The 23191-nt window shown below is 48.5% G+C and overlaps 2 protein-coding genes across 7 annotated transcripts in view; one reads left to right on the forward strand and one right to left on the reverse strand.

Annotated features, from left to right (window-relative positions):
* LOC144274657 (uncharacterized) overlaps window positions 1–23191 on the forward strand; it is a 138438-nt gene that overhangs the window by 5635 nt on the left and 109612 nt on the right.
* The window catches only part of LOC144274658 (uncharacterized), a 168155-nt gene that overhangs the window by 3286 nt on the left and 141678 nt on the right, over window positions 1–23191 (reverse strand). The window contains exons 1-4 of one of the 6 annotated variants that reach the window (XM_077833654.1): window positions 9330–9542; window positions 6626–6786; window positions 6170–6349; window positions 154–241 (exon numbers count right to left, since the gene is read on the reverse strand). In XM_077833654.1, the coding sequence (XP_077689780.1) occupies window positions 154–241; window positions 6170–6177 (96 nt within the window). In that variant the 5' untranslated portion in view covers window positions 6178–6349; window positions 6626–6786; window positions 9330–9542. The other 5 variants (XM_077833656.1, XM_077833655.1, XM_077833660.1 and 2 more) reach the window with 5 other exon arrangements.

Genomic DNA, 23191 nt, shown 5'->3' on the forward strand with positions numbered 1-23191 from the left:
TGCAGGGGGGTTGTGTCCTGTTTTCACAATGGGCGAATGTCCCTCCCTCCCCATCACCAATGGTCCTACTCAGAAAATCAGCAGGTTTCTCACACCCTGTCTTCTCCCTGCCTCTCCCTCCCCCTGCCCAGCAACTCCCTGAAAATCCCCTACCTGAGCTGGCTCCATCACAGCCATTTCCCTTCCCTGTCTCCTGGAAGATGGGACGATCTGGAGCAAAACGTGGATGTGATTCCTCAGTCTGTCGGGGTGAGAGGGGCGATGGGGGAGGTTACAGAAGGGGCTTCAGTCCATGTCACACCCTGATTACCCCCAGGCTCTTTAGACCCTCCCAGTAACAGCATCTCTAAGCCAAATGCTAGAAAAAGAGCATAATCAAAGGGGCCATTTTGAGGGATTGTCCCCCATTGCAGTGTAAACCCCTCTCCCTTAGCAATAGCCAGAGCCCTATGGTGGCAACACCTGAAGAATGAGCTGCCCTGGACTCCCCTGGCAGCCTCCAGGGACAGGCAGGTGGAGGCTGATCCCATTGGCCCATCTGCACTCACCCCCTGCCAGAGTCAGCAGTGACTCCGGTCTGACTCCGGTGTGGCTGAGGTCTAAAACCTGCCTGGAAATCAGACCAAGACCAAGGGCAGCCCTGAACACTCAGGAATCAGAGCCCCAAAGATCATGAGTTTGTCTCTTTTTAAAAAAATCCAATGGAAGCTGGGAGCAGTGTGTATGCGGGAAGGGAGGGGGTTGCCCGTGGATATTTCCCTTGTAACTAGGCTCTGCCAGGGAAATGTAACTTAGACAGACAGCATTGTCTGTTACCCCTGTTGTACATGAGGATGTAGGGGCGGCCCTAGACTAGCTGCCAGCAACTGGTGCCCTGGGCGAACCATGCAATCGGCGCCCCCACCCCCAAACGCCCACGGCAGATCTAGGCTGAGGTTTTTGGTAAACTGGGAAACATTTTGCCCCTTTTTTCCTTTTAACATTTTTTAAGCGTTTTCTTTTAAACAGAGGCTTAATTATTCGGTTTGTCCTTCTGTCCAACTAATGTTTCTGAGATCAGATAAAACAGAGACACGAAATTTTCAGAATAGATTTGTACATGACAGCTAGATATTTCATTCTGATTTCAAATAAAAATGTATTAAAAATGTTAATTATAATTTTTATTATTACAACTCCAAAATCATCCATTACGCAGTCCTGCTTTAACTGCCATTACCACCACATCCAATACAGAAAGAAGTAAGAAAACTCTTCAATGAACTTTAACCTGTATTTACAAAACACTCTGAATAAGAAACACTCTGTGCTCTTAAAACATGACTTTTCTTGCTTTAAGTTTTGAAAATTCAGACACTAGTTCTTTTAGCCTTGGTCTAAACTGGAGGGGGAGTGGGGACTCGATGTAAGGTACGCAACTTCAGCTACGTGAATACCTCGATTGACTTACCGCGGCATCTTCATGGCAACTGCTGTCGCTCCCCCGTCGACTCCGCTTCCACCTCTCGTGGCGGTGGAGCACCGGAGTCGACGGCAGAGCGATCGGGGATTGATTTATCACGACTAGACTAGACACGATAAATCGACCCCCGATAGAGCGATCACTACCCATAGACATACCCTTAGAAACAGTTTTCCAGCTATTTCATGCTCTATAGACATTGTTGAAAGTCCAGCAAGTCTCTCTTGCACCATATTTAATGCAGATTTTTTTTATCAATTTTAACTTTGAGAAGCTACATTCCCCACTAGCTACGGAAACTGGCAAAATTAAAAGAATGCGTAGAGCTATAAAGATGTTTGGAAAACTGTCAGAGTTTATTTTCAAAAACAAAGTTCAGTACTTATTCAGGAGTAGAATGTTTCCTAAGTCCTCTTGAAAAATCCTGAAGCTCACTACACAAATCTGTAGCATCAATGTCTTTTGAATTTTCATGAGTCAATGCCGACTCCAGTTTTATACAAAATTCTCTTATCTGTTTTGCTGTTTTCTTTTGCAAGCTGTGGATATCCTATAGAAAGCCAAATACTGACTCTAGCTGCTGCATCTGTTGAAATATTTCGTCAACCGAGTGAATAACAGTATCAAGGACTGTGAAGTAGAAATTCACTTTGAACCTTTGTTTTGGGTTCTGAATGGGTGTGTCTCATCCTTCAGACGAAAACTGCTGTTTCTTTTGCCAAATGCAAACTGGCTCTGGTTCAAATTCTATCAGAAAGTCTATTTCTTCAGCAAGCTTGAGAGAATTTACCAGTGTTCTTTTGAACCCTTCATCATTTCTGAATTCCTCCAGAATATTTTTAGTTTTCTGCAGTTTTTGATAGCAGAGTGTATGTTCAGGTTCTTTTCCTGAAGCTGTTTACCACTGAGGTTAATCTCGAAAAGGATATTATACAACAAAATAAGTGAAGTCACAAATTTGAACTTGGAAAGGCCATTTGCAAGAGAATCTGCATCTGAATGTGCCGTATTGCCAGATGATCCAGTAAAGGTAGTATCATCACAAATTTCAATTAGGGCATCATAAATGTTTCCAAATTCATAGCGAAGAGGCTTCAAAACATCAATGCGACTCTCCCATCTTGTCTGACTAAGTGGTTTCACAGTTAGAGAATTCACATGGCGAGTCAGAATATACCAACAACATGTTGAGCCTGAGAAAAAACACATAAACACATTGCACCAGGTCCAAGAAACTGCTTGCCTCCAAACAGCATCTAGCAGCAACATTGACAACCAATTTCAGAGAATGCGTGCTGCAAGGAACGAAAAAGGCCCTAGGACTGATTTCCATCATTCTCCTTTGCACATCATTGTCTTTACCCATCATATTACTCCCATTTTCATAGCCTTGGCCACGTAAGTTTTCAACAGATAATGACATTGTTTCAAGCTCTTGTAGAATCGTTTCAGTCATAAATGCTCCAGTCGTTGCCTTCAATGGTACGAAACCCAAAAAATGTTCCTTTATGAGCACTTCAACATTATCTTCATCTGCAGACTTTTCCACGTCCACAAAACAAATGATCATCGTCATTTGTTCAACATGACTCACATCTGGTGTACAGTCCAGTATTATTGCAAAGTATTTTGCAGAATGGGCAGCTTCTACAATTTTCTTTTTAATGGCATTTGCTAGGATTTGAATCAGTTCATTCTGCATATTTTTTCCTAAGTAATGAACCTGTGTTTCATGATCAGTTATTTTACATATATGCTCCTTCATGACTGGATCAAACAAAGCTAGGTATTCAACACATTTTAAAAAGTTTCCATTACCTGGAGTTATAATTTTTCATTTCTACCGTGGCTGCAGAATGCTAAATTTTGCCCACTGAGAAATCTCACTAAAGCAATGAGACGCTCTAATATTTGTTGCCAATATTCTTCTTTTTCCTTGATCACACATAAATTCTCTTCATTGATAGTTTTTCCTTTTTTCAATCATAATTCAAGTTCTTTCCAATTGTGAAAACATTGCAAATGTTCTGTACTTCTTTCATGTGAAGAGAGAATTGAAGATATGTTTTTCCAGTCCTTCGAACCATTCTCAGTAACTGACAGGTTTCAGAGTAGCAGCCGTGTTAGTCTGTATTCGCAAAAAGGAGTACTTGTGGCACCTTAGAAACTAAATAAATTTGTTAGTCTCTAAGGTGCCACAAGTACTCCTTTTCTTTTTTTAGTAAGTGCTGTACCAATTACTTGATTTCTAAACAACTTGCAGCAAAAGCAAAACACAGAGTCTTTCGGCACTGAATATTGTAACGAGTTTTGATGAATTTCTTCCCCCTTAATGAGTTTCCTCTTGTAATGCTGAGCAGAGAATTTTCTTTTATTTCCATCCTTACGGAAGGGAAATTCATGAACTTGTTCGGGTCCATGTTCCACGAGAATTTGCCGCACCCAGTCATCACATGTGGGCAATGAAACTGGCTCCCCATACTGTAAATTCTTTGTAATTTCCTCATCCTTTCTTCCTTCTACTTCATTTATTTCAATTTCTGCATGTCTCTCTGAAGGTGAATAAATTTTCTCCACTTCCATATCAGTCTGATGCTGTGAGCTGCCTTCATCTAGAAGTAAGTTTCCGTCATCTTTATGTTCCAAACTGCTTTCATGCGGATGTGAACTAACCTCCTCTCCAAGTAAAAGTCCTTTACCTGGATGCTGTGAACTGCTTCCATCTTTATTTGGATTAAAGAGAAGATATTTCTGGAAGGATCCCTGCTGTTTTGCTTGGTCCTTTTTCATCTCAGCCTTTCGTTTCCAATACTCAGCTCCTGAGAGTTTTCTTTTTCCTCTTTCCGCCATGGGACATTTGAATATTGTTATGTACTGTGCTCCTGACTGCAAGCATGATAGCGTTAAGGATGGCTGACACACCCACCACATGGTTAGCGATTTAAACCACACTGCAGCCATCCCAACACGTCTTTTCACTGCTTAAAGGTTCAGTGATTAGTAACATACACTCACTTACCTATTAAAACAGTTAGTTACAGCATTTACATGTACATGGAAACAAATGACCTTTTTGACGTTATAACCCAACACTCGTTGTTTGGAAAGTAATCCCCTTCCTCACGGTTACCCGCTTGGAGGGTGATGTTATGACTTTCGTAGTTTATTAAGCATTAACACTGTTACTTTTCTTTTATGGACCTTATTTATTACATGTGAACCAGTTATAACAAAGAAAAGTTCATAATTATACAGCTCGATAATAACGCTAAGGTTTAACAACGCTTAAAGATACTCACATTTTGAATTTATAATGCTGAAAGACGTTATTCTTTATTCTTTGGCACCAAGAAACACAATTTTCCACAGTATTCGCTCAATTCTTAACCATCTACCTGTGACGTGTTAAAATGACCGTTTGACATGTATCAACTCGCGATAACTCCGCTCTACATGAATTTCTAGCTATGCGACCTTGATGTATATTCCAGTTAGGTGTCACTAGCATTGCAGCTCTTGTGGCTGGCGGAAGTGTTTCATTGTGGCTGAGTTATTGCTTATCAAAATTGCGGAGTGGGTCATCTTGACCCTATATCGCAAATTGGAAAAAAAAATTGCTGAAATATTAATTATTTTTGCAGTAAATAAAATATTTGACATTAATAAATTCTCAGAAATGTAGAGAAATGAATTATAATTCATATTTCCTCCGTACACGAACAGGAATTGAAATAATGACATCTTTGTTATTTTATTTGTATTTTTTTCATCTTTTTCGGGGTTTTTTAATTTTTTTTTTATTTTATTTTTTCCTTCAAATTTGGTGCCCCATTTAACTTGGCACCCTAGGCGACCGCCTAGTTCGCCTATATGGATGGGCCGCCCCTGTGAGGATGGTCATGTCGGTGAGTCTGTGAGTGTGATGCTCACAAAGGTGTGAGGCACAGTCTGGCAGGTGTAACAAAAATATACTAAGCTCACTTCACACATTGTCATGCTGTGTCTCAGCACAGGGCTGATCTTGCTCCAAAGCATCCAGAAGTAGGGTGGGGCAGTTACCAGACATGCTCTGTATTTGTTTCCAGAGCTGCATCGGATGTTTTCATTGGGCACATGGCACCTGTCACGGCCGCTCCTTCTTTACTCACCTGAGAGCTGAGGCAATCAGAGCTTGGAGGGGAGATAGGTGTTTAGGACATTCACAGTCTCCATGCTCTGGAACGGCTCTGAATGAAGCCAGGGAGGACTCTGGTGCAGTGTGTCTCCCTCAGGGCGCACTCTCACCAGGGCAAGAGATCAAAGGAGTCTTTATAGTTCTCCCCCATGGGACAAGAGTGCCGCCATTTGGTCTGTGTTCCTTACAAAGGGGAACACTGAGCAGCCAGGCCAACACCCTCTGTGCGCACAGCAGGACCTACCGTGACACTATCCGGCCTTCGCCCTCCTCCTCATGAAGGGTGTCCTGTCCTTTGCAGGAGAGAGAAGAGGAGCGAGATCACCTTACATTTCCACCTCAACCCATGTACTGAAATTCTGTCAGACCAAAGCTGATACCTGGGAAATATCCTAATGGCGTTTCTACACAAGGGAACATTCAGGGAAGATGAGATCATCGCCCCTCTGCTTCTCTTTGGACTTGCAAAATCGCATGTGGGTTACACTTGGACTATACAATACTTGAAAAATATTCAAAAAGTGAACAAAGACCTGATCATTTATAGTGTTGGGGGGGAAGGTCTCCGGCACTGGTCTGGGGCTGTCCTGACTGCCAAAGTCAAAATTAAGGCCACCTGACTTCTGAATGAGAGCGTCCACACAGGGGTTTAAAGCTCTGGAATTCATGTGGATTAACTTCACACCTTTAACATCAGACCACACAGACAAGCCCTGAAGAAGTAAAGGGAAGGGAATAAGAGAAATTGGTTAGGGGGGCTAAGGGAGACTCTGCTAATTCTTTTACTTTTAAAAGATTTAATTTGTTTTCCATGACACCCCCACAAATGGACGCAGACATTCAGAGGCAGCACCTGGCACAGGAGCAGGAGACACACAATCAGCATCAGAGTTTTCAGCCCATGAACAATAACGGGTCATTTAACATCAGAGTCAGCAGCATAGTCTGTGTCTATAAGAAAATGGGTGTTATTCCCATGGGGTACCTACCCTGCATTAGCTAGCCCTCTGTGAAAACAAAGGAAAGGGTGAGGCCAGCACACTGCGTCCCCCGGCCTGACCAAGGCAACGGACACATAGAACAATTCATTTTAAAAATTCTTCGACTTTGGCCGTACAAACCAGTACACGTGTCAAAACGAAGAACATCCCTGAAATGAATCACAACAAAAATGGTAAAACATAGGTTTCAGAGTAACAGCCGTGTTAGTCTGTATTCGCAAAAAGAAAAGGAGTACTTGTGGCACCTTAGAGACTAACCAATTTATTTGAGCATGAGCTTTCGTGAGCTACAGCTCACTTCATTAAGTGAGCTGTAGCTCACGAAAGCTCATGCTCAAATAAATTGGTTAGTCTCTAAGGTGCCACAAGTACTCCTTTTCTTTTTGGTAAAACATAGGCCATTAGAAGTATAAACAATGTGGTAGAAAAATCCACATCTAAGGCCTGACTATTTACAGTGTTGGGAGGAAGGTCTCCTGCACTTGTCTGTGGTTGCCCTGACTGCCACTGTCGAAATTAAGGCCACCTTACTTCTGAATGAGAGCGTCTACACAGCGGTTTGAAGCCCTGGGATTTATTTGCATTAACTTTACACTGTTAGCATCAGACCATGCAGACAAGCTGTGAGGAAATAAAGGAAAGGGAATGTGGGAAATTGGTGGTGGTGGTGGCAGAGTGCTAATTCTTTAGTTTTAAATGTTTTCATTTCTTTTCCATGATGCCTCCACAAACAGGCACAGACATTCAGAGGCCGCGCTTGGCAAAGGAACAGGAGTAGTAGTCACCCAATCAGGATCAGAGTTTTCAGGCCATGAACAATAATGGGTCATTTACCATCGGAATCAGCTGTAGAGTCTGCATCTATAAGAAAATGGGCGTATTTACCATGGGGCAATTAACCCGCATTTGCTAGTCCACTGCGAAAACATAAAGGAAAGGGTGAGGTCAGCACGGTGGCCCCCGGGCTGACCAATGCAAAGGAGAAACAGAGCAATTCCTTTTAAAAATGATTTGACTTTGGCCGTACAAATCGGTACATGTGCCAGAAGAAAGAACATCCCTGAAATGTATCCATAAAGGGCTGGGAACTTAAATAGGCCATTAGAAGTACAAACAATGTGGTAGAAAAATCCACATCGATGATGCAATAAATGAAGTCAGAGAAAAGTCAAGTGGGTACTTCCAAGAGTGCAGGATGGAGGGTTACTTACAGAAATAAGGTTTTAAAATCAATTTTCAATTGCAAGTGGGGGAGGGGAATCACATGTTCCTGGAAGTGTAAAATGGCATCAAATGTTACAGGATTGTACAGCCATTTTAGAGGTATGGACCCTTTGGAAGGGGTAGCAGTAAACCTATGTAGCTAGTACACCCCAAAGGCTCAGACACGAAAAGGTAATAAAAGAAAAACCTCTTTCTTTCTTTCTTTCTTTCCTTCTTTCTTTCAATTCTAGACTGTTCGGTTCATAACCCATGGGGTTTGAATTCTTGGGGTTGTCAATCTGTCTTGGGGTTTCATATCTATGCTTAATAAAAAAAAAATACCACAGAAAGTTCCTTTTGAGAAGCCCTGTATAGGAGACACTCTAAGGCCCTTAGGGACAGATTTTTAAAAGGATTTCGGCCAATAGTGGAATATTACAAAGTATCTAGGTGCCTTTAACCTTGAAACTTCTGGCCATTAGTGAATATTTGGGAACCAAATTCTGTACATAAATGGGACATGGGATAAAGCACTAGGGTGCTGGATAGAGAGACAAAGTAAGAATTGGCAAAAGGAAAAGGAAATTGAAGGAGTTTTCAGACCAGCTCATGTAATCAGTCAGCACGGAACTCAATTTACAACATTGCAATAGAAACAGGAACTGTTACAGTATCACAGTGAGATGTGAGAACAACTATTAATATTTCCCAAGATTATATGCCATTAAAATAGGAATTCCATGGCAGAATGATGTCCCTCCGCACAATGCTAATGAAGTTTAGGATGAAGAGCTCAGAGTAATACAAAGAATATTTTCAGAAGGAACTAATGTAAAGGAGTGAAACTGCCCAGACTGGATTCCAAGAGGAGTCAAACTCAGAGGGACAGGGACAGGGGCTAGGACACATGGATGAAGCGCTGGGCGGCTTTACACAGACACAGAAACTGAGACCCGGATTCTTTTAAACACTCAGAGCAGGTGTGACAGTGAGATCTGTGCGGGGGGGTTCTGTAAATGTTTCACTGGATCATGTGTCCTCTAACAGCTCAGTAACATCTTATGGCGGGGAGAGCGCCCCTGTCCCCGCACTACGATGCACTGGGACTAAGGACACGGCCCTGGGAAATGGGTGCTAAAATCCTAGGAAAGGGGGGAGGAAAAGCCCCAATGCCCCACGTTTTTGCAACCACTGCAGCTGGCTCAGCCCATCTGGGGGAACTTTTATCCCCTCTGCAGCCCCTTTCCTGGGTTTCCCCCTCCGGTCTACCCGGCGTGGCCTGTACCCCGGTTCTTCCCCCTCAGTCCCCCCCACGTCACTTTCCCAGCAGGGCCCGGCCGGGCTCCCCCCACCCCGCACATACCGGGAGCTGGCGGCAGCTTTCCCGGGCCCGGGGCAGGGAATCGCAGCCGGCTCCGCGGGGAGCAGCCCGGGGCCAAACCCGCCCCCTGCAGCCCGGGGGTGACGGGGGGGGGCGGGTCTCTCTTACCTTCCCTCCGAGCGGGGCCCCCGGGGCAGGGGCCGGGCCGGGAAGGGGCCCTGGCCGGGCTGTGGGCTCTGCCCTGGGAGAGGCTCCCGGGGAGCAGCGGGCAGGGCCCGGCTGGAGGTTCCCCTCTCCCGGCTGCAGCCCGGGCTCCGGGCTCCCAGCACCAGCCGCCGGGGCGCGGGGATCTCGCCGGGAGCCAGAGTCCCCGCAGCGGCTGCGAGTCACTTCCTAGGCCGGGCCTGAGCCCCGCGATCCTCCCCCCAGAGCCGCCCCCCAGCCGCTCCTGGGTCCTAGCGATAAACCTGGCTCCCTGCAGCATCTCTGGTCTCATGTTACCAGCACTAGGGTGACCAGACAGCCAGTGTGAAAAATCAGGACAGGGGAGGGGGTAATAGGCACCTATATAAGAGAAAGCCCCAAATAGCGGGACTGTCCCTATACAATTGGGACATCTGGTCACCCGACCTGCACTGGTGCAAAAGTTGGAGCTGTCTGGGCGGGCTGAGCCAGACTTGCGGGAAAGAGAAGCAAAAGGAGAAAGAGCAGGAGTAAGGGGGGAAGGAAAATGATGCCAGAGGGGAAGGGTGACAGCAGAAACCCACTCTCATATCCACCAGGGTGCAGGGCCGGCCTAAGGGCCTTTTCCCTTGGCTCCCGTGGGCTCCTCCTCCTGAACCCCCTTTGCCACTCACCCTTGACCCCTCCTGCACCCTAACCCCTACATTTTGCCATCTTCACCCCAACCTCTCCACAGTGTCACCTTCACCCTAACCCCTGCACTTCCCTTCCCACTGGGCCCCCAACCCCAGCCCTGCACTGCCCATGTACCTGCCACACCGCTGCCCTGCCCAGGTCCCCCCACCCCCTTATGCCCAGCAACCCCATGCCCAGTGGCCCCTCACCCAGAGATCTCCACCCCCGATCCCTATGCCCAGTGGCCTCCCACCCACAGACTCCCCGCACTGCCCAGCACCCCCTCACAGCCCCCCACAACTGTCCAGCATGCCATATTCCCGAGGGCTTTCAGCACCAAAAAAATTAAAAATTCTGTGCACAATATTTTAAAATTCTGCCAATTTTATTTGTCAATACATACATGTGGAGGCTCCAGAATGGCAGTGGCAAGCATTGGCCCCTGGCTGCATGGAGGTGGGAGATTGCCCTGCAGCCTTCCCCCTTCCCTCCTAGGAGAGGGACTTGGCAGTGAGATACCTCTGTGTGTGTCAAAAGGCCATAGGGAAGCGTTTTACGAGATGGCTGGCAGGTCAGCCAGGATCCAAAATCCCTGTGAATGACTAAAAAGAAACAGCTGATACCAATGGCTGAGTCCAGCCCTCATCCAGGCTCTTGTCTGCCAGGGTTCTGGGCCATCACTTCCCAAATGGCCTTTCATTCTCTCGAGAATGGAACATTTCCCTCCAAGCCTGAAAAGCACAGCGGTGCTTGGGATGCACAGTGGAATAAGAAAAGGAATTCTCTTTAGGCACCAGTCCTTTTTTTCTGCCCTGATCTACACTGGGCTTGTCTACACCACTCCGACTTTTAGTGACAAGGCTGTGTCAATGCAGCACTTTTCGGCAATTTTGCCGACAAAATACTTCCAGCCCCACGAGTGGCTTTTGCTGTGTTGGCTGGAGTGTGTTTCGACATGAGTGCATGATTTGCATTTTGGCAACCGAAGCGAGAACTGAAAGGTGAATTGGTCAAAAAGAACTGTTTATCAAAAAGCAATTTTGTTATGTCCTTGGGAAAAAATGAAGAATCGGCAAAAAAGGAAATAACACCAGTGGGACTGCTTTAAAAATGTCTAAGAATTGGAGGAAATGGCACCGCTTGGATCATGGCGGCCTGCCCAGGACTGTCTCCTTGGAGTTGCAGATGAAGGCCCAGGACAACAGAGACTCTCCCTCCTCCTCATAATAAAGGGTTCCACAATCTCATAGACCTTCCAAAGAGAATTTGATAAGGCGGGTAGCCAGTATCCAATCGATCACTGCTCTGGATGGCTGCCAATTACCCTTGGTAATTTATTGTCCCAACCTGTGCCAGTTTCTTGCACCACTTGGCGTAGGGCTTGCTTGATAATCTGATCCATCCTTTCTACTGTCCCTGACGATTGAGGATGGTAGGAGATATGTAGTTGTTGCTTTACTCCTAAAGCTTTTAATATTTTTTAATTACTTTTCCTATAAAATGTGCTCCATCATCTGAACCAATTACTTCTGGAGTCCCATATCTACTAAACAGTACTTTCCACAACTTCTTGGCGGTGGTCTCTGCAGTATGATTCCTGTGGGAATTGCCTCCATCCAGCCAGAAAAGGAATCTATTACCACTAATAAATACTGATTCCCTCTTTGGGTTTTAATATAATCAACCTGTATTCTACTCCATGGCCCTACAATTCTTTGGTGCCACAAGGGTCCCAAATTTGGTGGTCTGTTCCCATCTGCTGCACATCTTATGCAGTTTTTAACCAAATTTTCTACGTCCTCTCGCACCTTCGGCTGTATTCCAATCTATTTTTACCTTAAAAGAGAGTATTTTCTATTCCTTGGTGGGCCATAGATTAACACAGGTTAATGATCTCTTCTCTTTGAAGTTTGCCATTTTACCTCTCCTGTTTTCTTACATAAACCCCCTTTCATACTCCAGGTTCCCCATCTTTAGGTTCGGCCTCCTGTTTTATGTTGTGAGCTCTAGTAATTAACATAACCCCCAAAGGTTCCTTTTTTGCTAATTTAGCTAAAGCATCCACTTTAACATTCTGATATTTTTCATCCCCTTCTTCCTTTTGATGACTTTTAATATGTCTTACCTTTAATTTTCCCAGGTGTTCTTTCAACCAATCATAGATAAATTTCCAGTTTTCCTTTTGGACCAAATTTCCACCCTCAGCTGTTTCCCAATGGTTCTTTTTCCAAATCCAGTGTAACAGTCCCTGTACCCCAAAACCTGAATCCATATACAGACGCTTCCCGTGTTATGCAAGACTCCACTTACGCAAATTCGCACTTATGGAAAAAGTTCCGTAAGCTAGAAATAGGATTTTTGAGTTCCGGTAATTTTTGCATAACGTACAGATATACGTTTCCGACTTACGCAAAATTTGAGTTATGCAAGGCTTTCCCCGGTGCAGACAATGGAATTCTGCTGGTGAGCTGGCTACAGCCTCTCAGAAAGGGGGATTAACTAGAATGATGGAAAAAACACTTCCATTAATGCAGGATACATTTGAGGGGGGGAGGGGTAGTTCAGTGATTTGAGCATTGACCTGCTAAATCCAGGGTTGTGAGTTCAATCCTTGAGGGGGCCATTTAGGGATCTGCAGCAAAAATTGGGGATTGGCCCTGCTTTGAGCAGGGGGTTGGACTAGATGACCTCCTGAGGTCCCTTCCAACCCTGATATTCTATCTACACTAGGGCACTTCAGCAACACAGCTGTAGTGTAGACATACCATTATTCTTCCTGAGACCTGGTCTACACCGACAACATAGGTCAGCCTAGCTGCATTGCACTGAAAACTTTCACACCCTGTGTGATGTAATTAGGTCGATCTAACCCCTGAGGCAGACGCAGATAGGTCAAGGGAAGAATTCTTTGTTGCCCTAGCTAGTGCCTCTCCTAGAGCTGGATTTACTGCACTGATTGTAAAACCCTTCTACCGATGTAGGAAGTGTCTATGCTAGTCACTCATTTCTACTGACTATTGGGATGGATGTGCACTCCCGAGTCCCTGGGTCTCCCTCTCCCAGGCTCCCGGCTCGTGCGGAGCTTCCAGCTTCTTCCCAAAATGCCAAATCCCAATTAACTAATTCGGTGTCCCTGCCACCCCACATCCACCTGTCTCCAGCCCCACATTAATTCTGCCCCCCCAACCCCACATCACTTCTGCCCCCAACCCCCCCACCAATTGTGACCCCACAGCCCCCACATCTGCCCCTCAGGGCCCCTTTTCCCCTCCTGCACCCCCAGAAGTTTTTCACCCTCCCCTCCCATTCCTGGTGCTGCAGGGAGGGAGTGGGGAGGAGCTTCCAGGGGTCACTGAGCTAGGAGGCCAGAGGGTGGGTAGACAGGAGTCCTCCAGGTCTTAGGGGCTAGGATAACTTGGCTAGAGAACCCATTTTTCCATGCCCAGTGGGCTGTTCCCCCCCCCATGTCTCAGTGGCACTGTCTGACCCAGGATCCCGAGAGTCCTCCTGGCTCATAGGGGAAAGTGGCAAACAGGCTGCACAGTCCCTGGGGCAGTGATGAGATCGGCTTCTCTACCTCACTCACTCAATGCTCTCCATGGTTTGGCAGTCCAGACAGTGCAGAGTTGAGACTGGAAGCAAACTCCAGGGTCATGGAGGCGGCTATGGGTGTGTGAGGCTAGAGAGGGAGCTCTCATGGCTCCCAGTGAGCTATTCCCCCGCCCCTCCCCTGCGTGTCGCAGTGACACAGTCTGAGCCGGGCTACCTGCCCCACCTGGAGCCAGGGTTGGATTCTCTCCCCAAGAACGGAGCCCGGCGGGAAAGTGAAGATCGGGGCCTCGTCACCAGCACCGATAAATGTCACCTGCCCCTGGTCACAGTCCAGACAAACACGGATCCTGCTGGGGGCCCGGCTCAGGGGCAGAGGGGGTCACAGGGGAGGTGAGAGCCCAGAACTGACCCTCCCACCACCCCACAGCCCAGATCCCTCGCTCAGGGTTACGGATGATCTCTCCCTTCCTCCCCACAGACTCTCTGGCCACCCCCACAGCCCAGCGTCGGCCACCCACCTCCACCTCCCAGCAATGTCTCCCTGAGGTGAATCCCTCACAGCCCAGCACACAGAGCTCAGAGTCAAATCTCTCAGGGTTGCTGGGCAGTTGCTGCAGTGTGTGTTCCCATCTCACACTTTTCTCATCCTTAGACAGGACGAGCCGGGGATGAGCCGTGTCTGGATCCAGAGTCACATTCGCTGGGGGGAGAAAATCAGAGCATTAGGGGCAGAGCTCGGCCCTGGGGGAGGCTGGGACCATTTCTCACACACCCCAGCAGCCCTGTCCTGGCTGGGATAGTCCTGGATCGCAGGGAGCTGCCTCTGTCCTGGGTACCTGAGACTGAGCAGAGATATCACTGTAATTCCTCAGTGTATTTCTCATCTGCTTCCAGAAGCTTCAGCTGCCAGCTCCCTCTGCTGGGGCTGCTCCATTCCCAGTGGCAGAGACACAGCCAGGAAGGTGTCAGAAGCTTTTATTGAGGAGGGAACAGAGGAGGCAGGTACCAGCTCTGTATCCCAGAGGGAAGCTCCCTTCCCTAAAGGCAGCCTCCACTCCCAGGCCGGGGAACAGAGATGAAGGTGCAGCACTGGGGAAGAGCTGCTTAAAACCAGAGAGTAGGAGGTGGCATTGGGTGGGGTAGCCCCATCCCCAGCCTAGAGAGAAAGGAGGAGCTGGCAGCATCAGAGGCAGAGCATCTCCCTAGTCCAGGAAACAGGGAGCTGCTCCAATGGGAGAGCCCAGCCCTGCCCAAAGGAAAGGCAGGATGTTGGAGAAGAACAATGGGGAGATCCCCTGCACCGGGGTGAAGCAGAGGGATGTGTCAGCCCTCAGGGCAGAGAGCTGTGTTCGGGTGCTGCTCAGGGAGTGTTTCTGTTTATCAGCATGGGCATGAACTCAGCACTCAGGTTGGTGTCAGGATTGTTTGTGTGATGTCAGCTTTGGATCTCCCCAGGTGTTCTGGACCCTTGGTAGAAGTTGGGGGTGGGGCACAAGGTCCCTCCACCTATGGCCCCGCCCACTCCGTGGCCCTGCCCCATTACTCCTCTTCCCGCCAAGCCCCTGACCCCACCCTAGGAGCCTTGTCTGCTGGGGAGAACCCTTGACCACCTGCCCTGGGTGGGTATCTGGGGGGCCTGAGAGCAGGAACTGCCCCATGTCCCAACTCCCCGGAGTGCACCACTCCAGGGCAGGTGGAGGGTTCAGGGCTCCCCAGTGTCGCTCAGGTTCCCTGGATGGGAGCCCGGCTCTGGCTTCTGGCCTGGCCAGGGGGCAGGGCCTCAGGGGAAGTGGAGAAGGGTTGGGGCCACAGAGATGGGCCAACACTGGGAAGAGGATTCAGTCTCACCCTGTCTGTGTGCTCCTATTGGTTGTCCTCTTTTTCTCTCCAGTGCAGACGGCAGAGTGTCTGGAGGGGGAAAGGATAAGAGAGATTCATAGATTCATAGATATTTAGGTCAGAAGGGACCATTATGATCATCTAGTCTGACCTCCTGCACAACGCAGGCCACAGAATTTCACCCACCACTCCTACAAAAAAAAAAACCTCACACCTATATCTGTGCTATTGAAGTCCTCAATAGTTTAAAGACCTCAAGTAGTTTAAAGACCTCAAGTAGTAGTTTAAAGTCCTCAAGTAGTTTAAAGACCTCAAGGAGCAGAGAATCCTCCAGCAAGTGACCCGTGCCCCATGCTACAGAGGAAGGCGATAAGAGAGATGAGATTTCAGGCTTCATATTTATAACAGCGTCCCCACTCTGAATTCCTAGAACTGTGTTTTCATCATGGCACAGAAACAGACAGAGACATACTCAGGTATTTAATGTAAAAAGGTCTGAAACCTCTCTCCTCTCTCATTCAGGCATCTCCCAGCAACGGAACCAACGTCCTTTTGAACTCCCAACTTGTCAAAAGACATGAAATTGTGTAAAAGATCCTTGGGTCCTGATTCTGTCATCTCAGATCTGCTTAGGCTTCATCAGGGGAAGTTTGAGTCGCAAGGCTGAGGTCCCAGTTATGCTGGTACGCCCTGAAGGTGATATTGGACATTGGACTGTGAACTATTTCTGAAAGAACTCTTTACAGCTAGAAAGCTCGCCATCTCTGCTATGGATCTGAACCTCGATGAACCAAACTCATGTCTGTATGTGTATTCATCTTTTAACCATACTCTCTCTCTCTTTTGTTAAAGTTTAGTTTAGTTCATAAGAAATGGCTGTAGTGTGTATTTGGGTAAGATCTGAAACATCCGTTAACCTGGGAGAGGACGTGTCCGATCCTTTGGGATTGCTAGAACCTTTTCTTTTATAGGATGAAATAAGATTTTCAGAAATCATCATACCTGACATAAAGGAAATGTTGCCTTAAGTGACCTTGTTATTAAGTGATGTGTTCATAAGTTGCTATGTAGGACAAAGAGATGTTTTGACCACACAATGTGCTTCAAGACAGCAGGCACCCAAAATGTACCGCCCAGGAGCAGTGAGCAAAGTCCAAAAAATCCCATGTGGTGAAAAGGGTCAAAGTGACCCGTGCACATCAGTGTGTAACGACTGCCAAGGAATGAATCAGAAACGAAGATAACTTGAAAATAGCTTGGACAGCAAAGTCCTAAAGATACTTCCAATGCATAACACACAAAGATGACTGGAAAAGAACAATTAAATATATAATCTGGATGCATATAACACGTCAGACATTGTAAAGGGTAGTTGGAGCATCATGGGAGAAATACATCATGACCTGCCTATGCCCCAGAAGAAGGTAGGCGGGCAGCATTTCTTTCAGTATGTCCGTCATTTCTTACTTGAGTAGTGGTTGTAATAGCAAGGCATGCTTTTGGAACAAATAAGGGGTTGAATTAATCAGTCTGAGGGTCTTGGATCCTAAGGGTGTGGCATTCTCACCCAAGAGCATAGGCGTGTGCATCACACTTCATTAGAATGTGCACCCAGGGAATGTCTGTCTTTTTTTTTTAAAGGCGAACATTTATTGAATACTCAATCATAAAGGACAGTATTTTATTCATCAAACAAACTAAAGAAACTAAAACTTAACTAAACTTAATTTTTTTTAACTTAACACCTAAACCAAGGGTCGGCAACCTTTCAGAAGTGGTGTGCCGAATCTTCGTTTATTCAGTTTAATTTAAGGTTTCACGTGCCAATAATGCATTTTAATGTTTTTGAGAAGGTCTCTCTCTCTAAGTCTATATATTATATAACTAAACTATTGTTGTATTGTACAGTAAACAAGGTTTTCAAAATGTTTAAGAAGCTTCATTTAAAATTAAATTAAAATGCTGAGCTTATGCCGCCGGCCCACTCAGCCCGTTGCCGGCCTGGGGTTCCGTTCACCTAGGCCGGCAGCGGGCTGAGCGGGGCCTGCAGCCGGGACCCCGGCTGGCAAGGGGCAGGCAGCCAGAACCCCAGACCAGCAGCGGGCTGAGCAGGGCCAGTGGCCAGGACCCCAAACCAGCAGCGGGCTGAGCAGCTCAGCCCGCTGCTGGTTTGGGGTTCCATCCGCCGGCTCCTGCCAGCCGGGGTCCCAGCTGCCGGTTCCGCTCAGCCCCACTGCCAGTCTGGGGTCCCGGCCCTGCCCACATACAGTGGGTACCTACTTTCTCCCTGGTTCTAGCCATTCTCTTCATCTCTCTGTGCATTGAGCTGAGGGTGGGGGTGCACTGAGCACAGGGCTGGGGGTGAAGCAGGCTGGGGGCCGGGGTGCAGGGTCTGGCCAGGAGCTAGAATGAGGGAGGGGGGTCAGGGTTGGGGCAAGAGGTTTGGGTGTGGAGCGCTTACCTGGGCAGCTCCCATTTGGTGCGAGGAGTGCAGGTGGGAATGTGGGGGGGGGGGTGCAGGAGCTCCCGTTTGGTGCTCATGGTTGGGGTAGGAACGTGGGGGGTGCAGGAGTCAGGGTATGGGGGGTGGGGGGTGGCAGAGTTAGGGCTGGGTGTGTGGGGGTGTGTGTGCAGGGCTCAGGGTAGAGGGCTGTGGGGGGGGTGCAGGGGTCAGGGCAGAGGGCTGGGGGTGTGGGGGGTTGGGTATGTGTGGGGGGTGCTGTAGTCAGGGCTGGGGTCGTGGGGGGGTGCAGGGGTCAGGGCAGGGGGCGGGGGGTGTGGGCTCGGCTCGTGGGGGTGCTCCCAGCCCCCTGCCCTGAGCGGCTCATAACAGGGGGCTGGAGGAGATATGCCCTGATTCCACCCCCCTTCCCCAAGGTCCCGTCCCTGCCTCTTCTCTGCCTTCTCCCCGGAGCAGCTCCGCTTTTCCCTCTCCCCCTCCCCCGGGCCATCAGCTGATCGGGGGCAGGGAGGGAGAGGAGGCGGGGCAGAAATGCAGCACGCTGGGGGGGAGAGGCAGGGGAGGGGGGAGCTTGGCTGTTGGTGGAGCCTGCCCGGCAGGGCCAAGCCTCTGCCCCCACGGGAACGGGGCAGGGCGGAGAAGAGCGGGCCGGGCAGGAGCGGGTCCCCGGCAGGCAGCAGCGTGCCATTAAAAATCGGGGTGCCTGGTGCAGGTTGCTGACTCCTGCATTAGGGTGTGCCCCCCGGGCACACCCAGCACACCCTGTACGCACGCCTGTGTCCAACAGTTAAATAGAAGCATCATCTAATTGTGAATCAATGGGCCAGAGCCCCTCTCCGCCCACAGTCTCAGCGGCTCATCCCAATTTCCATTCCTAGATCCCTTCTAGGTACCTTTGAACTTCCTCAGAGCCTCCAATAGTGCAATAGTTTTCAGGGAGAAATCGCTGACTCGCTCTTCCAGTTGAGGAGAAACCTCCTCTGGCTGCTGGAACTTCCCCTTCTCCCACCCGGAGAGAAACAATTTCCCGAGATTATATTTCATTTAGTGACCCATGATAGGTGCTTACTACTGAGTCACTGCTCTAACGGGCCTGGAATCTGAATTCCTCAAATTCTCCCAACTGTAGAAATCTGTCCCCTAGGAACTAGATGGAGACACCAACTCCCCTCTCCCCAGCTCATTCCACACAGGTCTCCAAACAACCCTCAGGTGGGAAAGCCTCTTGTTTGCTGCTGCCCAGGGCTGAATGGTAACCAGGGCCCCCAGCAGTGAAAGACCCATATTCCATCCCCACTATCCTGAGGCAGCCAGTCCCTCGGGGAGGTGACATCTCTGGAAAATACTTGAGGTCAGTCCTTCCCACTGAATGTAGAATTCCAGAGTCTTCTACACAAGGGTGAGAACCTCAGGATTCAGAGTAGCAGCCGTGTTAGTCTGTATTCGCAAAAAGAAAAGGAGGATTTGTGGCACCTTAGAGACTAACAAATGTATCTGAGCATAAGCTTTCGTGAGCTACAGCTCACTTCATCAGATGCATTCGGTGGAAAATATCTCAGGATGAAGCTGATCAGAGAGATTTGTAAGGAGAATGTGACCTTCCCCAAACATTTTGCTGTGGAGCCCTGGGGAGATATGGTGCTAATATCACCATCAAGCTCTTTCCCAGTGTTGTGAAGTGTGAGGGGGAGGGAGAGAGAGCCATGTACCTGCTCAAGGTGCTTCTGACATCCTAGAAGGGAGAGGGAAGGAAAGGGGCAGGGAGAGGGGGAGAGAGAGAGGAAAAAGAAAAGAGTACTTGTGGCATCTTAGCTCACGAAAGCTTATGCTGTTGAGTCTAACCCAGCAATCCATGATCAGGGAGAAACACACACAAGCCCATGTTCCCCAAGGCCACACAGGAGTCTGCCTCCAAACAGACCTCCCACGGCCAGTCCCTGCCGGTTAATAACAACAGGCACCTTACCAGATACTCCCGGCTATTCCCCTCTCCAGTCGCTTTCAATCCCAGGAGCTTTTCTCTCTCTTCCCTCAGAGTCTTCAAATGGGCCTGGATTTTTTCCTAAAGAAACAGAAATTATTTGGGAGCTTTTATTTGAATGGTTGAGAGGGGTGTGGAGCTTTTTGTTTTTCCATCCAAAACCCAAGATGACTGTTGGTCCTAATCACTTTGTGACATCAGGGCCACCAAGGAGATGAAACCTTCTCCATGCAGACTGGGAGCATGTCATACTCAGACTTGTTACCAACTCAGGTTCAGTCTTTTCAGTAATTAGAGAGAGATCTCAATTATAACCAAGCTTTACTGGTATTTGTGGATTGATTAGTGGTATAGCACATAACAGGGCAATGGAGTCACATGGGGGTGAATCAATATATCTGTTTTTGAGAAGGTTTAACGAACAAAGTGATACAAATCCTAGGAGCTCTGAAGCCCTGGGGATGGCACTGGTTGGGCAGAGCTGGTCCAAGCACCAGGGCAAAGCCCATGAGACATCAGGAGGCCACTCGTCTGGTTTGAAGCTGCGCGGTCCCAGTTTGGTGGAGTCCTATCCCTGTCCGGCAGGGACCCAGCACTGGACGTGGCTTTGTCCAGTGAAAAAGAGAGAGGAGGAGACCGAGGATGCAGGGAGACACCAGTGGGGGCGGGGGTAGGGGTCTGGGCGGCGCTTCCATGCAGAATGATGCCGGTTGGGGTGCGCTGACAAAGGTGGTGGTGGGCCCATGCAGGCTGACCGATTCAGGTGTGGGAGGGCCCATGCAGGCAGGCGTGGGGATGTCCTGTGTTCTGGGGATGCCTCAGTGGCCCCCCTACTTAGACAGGCAGATTTGTATAAAGAACGGTTGGGGTTTGCCCCAGTGCTCCCCTAAACCCTTTTTGTGGCAATGCCCCCTGGGGAGGTCCCCATGGTCCTATTGTCTGGTAAAGATCCCGGAAGCAGTGGATTCTGGGAGATTTCAAAAGGCTGCCTGGTGGGACTTATGGAACCACTTTGGCTGATCCTTGCCCACATACACAACAGAACAGGTCAGACTGGCACCAGTCAGCTCCAGCCCGGGGTTAGTTTGGCTACAAGCCAGTCTAATCCCAGTGGGACTTGGCATGGACCTGAGCTGTGTGGAGCCATTTTGTGTGTGGACTGAAGGTGCTCAGGGTCCCACACAGTGTTTAGCCCGGTGATCTCCTCTAGTGCAGGCCGGCAGCAGCTGAGTTTAACCCTTCCTGGAGGAACACAGGAGTTCAAAATCCCAGTGGGAAACCTGCTTTCCCTGCTGGGCCTGGGGCTTTTATCAAGGAATGTTTTCCTTCTACTGGCCGCACTTCATCACTGCTCAGTACTGCTGGGGCATGAGGAGGCAGCATATCCTAGTGGTTAGGGCACTGGACTTGGTCTTGGAAAAATGGGGGGTTATACCCAGCTCTGACACTGACCTACTGAGTGACCTTGGATAAATCACTTCCCCTCTTTGTGCCTTAGTGTTCCTCCCACCTTTTGTCTCTCTTGTCCAGTTACACTGTAAATGGCTCAGGGCAGGGATTGTCCCTCACTGGGTTTTGTGCAGGGCACCCTACACTCGAAGTCAGATCTCATCTGGGGTTTGTAGGGGCTGCTGGGACGCAAATAACCATAATAAACACTGTGATACAATCAGTAATAACAGCCACAGCTTGTAGCTCCCCCTTCTCCAGCCTGCAGGCAGCACTCTCACGTAGACTGGCCTGCTGCTCCTGTGAGTCAAACCTCATTTGTCATTTAATAGCTTCCGGTCTGCAGAGAGTTCCTTTACTTTACTGGTGGGAGCTGGGTTTGAAAAGGATTCAGCTGCTCAGCGAAAACTTTCCCACATCAGACAATTTTAAAATCTTCATCTCTTGCCTTTCCTGCCAGGCTGGAGTCTCATTAATTTGTACGGCATCTTTCATGGAATGAAGGCTACACACAGCTGAATGACACAGTTACACCTGTCTTGGGCAACTTGTGATGCCATTTCCTTGTAATTAAAATCCAAAGTTATTCCCATTAGACTGGAAAACAACTCGGTACCTTGTACTCTTGAGCAGCTTCCTGTATGGGAACCACCATGTGCGCATTTGATCCTCTTCACAGAACAGTTTCAGAGCCTCCTGGTGTTCCCCACACACCCCGCCCCCTCCTGCTCCCTTTGCTGCCTGGAAACTCAGCCGCTTGGCGATTTCTACCATGTTTCCCAGCTGCACGTTGGGCCTGAGGTTTCTCTGTTGCACAGTTTCTCTGAACTGAGAGCAGGAGGCGGCTGTGTCGGGTCCCTCCCAGCACTGGGCGATGCAGGCTCGGCAGAGATTGTGCCCACACTCCAGAGTGACAGGGTCTGTGAAATAGTCCAGACAGACGGGACATGTCGCTTCCTCCTGGAGACTTTCCACGGGGCTCTCTGCAGCCATGGCTCCCTCCGGGCAGTGGGACAGGCTTTGTTTCAATTTCCTGAGTTCACACTATGCCCCGCTTGCAGCAGCAAGGGGTTGTTTCCCTTCTGGAATTGACTCAGGCTGTTTGTTCAGGGGGAAGGGGCCCACCATGGAGGTTGTGGTGAAAAATGTACCACGAGGGCTCTGGTCCTGAAATCAGCCCCTGTGCTGACGGGGCGGTTCACTGAGGCATCCCCCTGTGAGGATGAGCCTGGAGGAGCAGCATCTGTGTGTCCAGGAAGTGATAGTCAGACTTGGTGGAATTTTTCTTTTTATATAATATACAATTTTGACAGATAATGTTTATTTTAAACAATTTTTATATTTATTGATTTAAACGTGCACAGTTGCACAAAAATCTGGGTTTCAGCATTTCATTCCAATTGTTATCAATTACAATTTTCACAGCTGTTGGAAATTATGGGAGGATCAGACAATATTTTGGTCAGACCAGAACTATTTAATGACACTGGACAATGAGATTCAAAAAGCTGAAGCTTTATAACCTTTAAAATTGTCTTTGAGCAGGTAAAACTCCCACAGCAGCTCCCCTTGTGAGTGCAATAACCCAATTCCTCCCCCTCCACCACATGGACACAGGGCGAGAGTCCATCTCATGGCGCCTCAGGAGCTGGTCTGGAATATGCTGGGATCTCAGTCTGGGCCCTAGTGGGACAGGTGACCCTAAATCATGCAACAACACCCAGCAGAGAGACCAGCAGTGTTTCCCCCAGGAATTGAAATTAGGGAGGGTGTTGGAATATTCTAGGCGGGGTGAGGGCCGATGAGGGCTGAGACCGTGAGGGCAAAGGTGGGCTGTATAGCACCATAGTAGAAACTGAAGAATGTTTCACTACCATTTTATTAGATTTA

The sequence above is a fragment of the Eretmochelys imbricata genome, chromosome 14 (assembly GCF_965152235.1).
Source record: "Eretmochelys imbricata isolate rEreImb1 chromosome 14, rEreImb1.hap1, whole genome shotgun sequence".
Taxonomy (NCBI): Eukaryota; Metazoa; Chordata; order Testudines; family Cheloniidae; genus Eretmochelys; species Eretmochelys imbricata.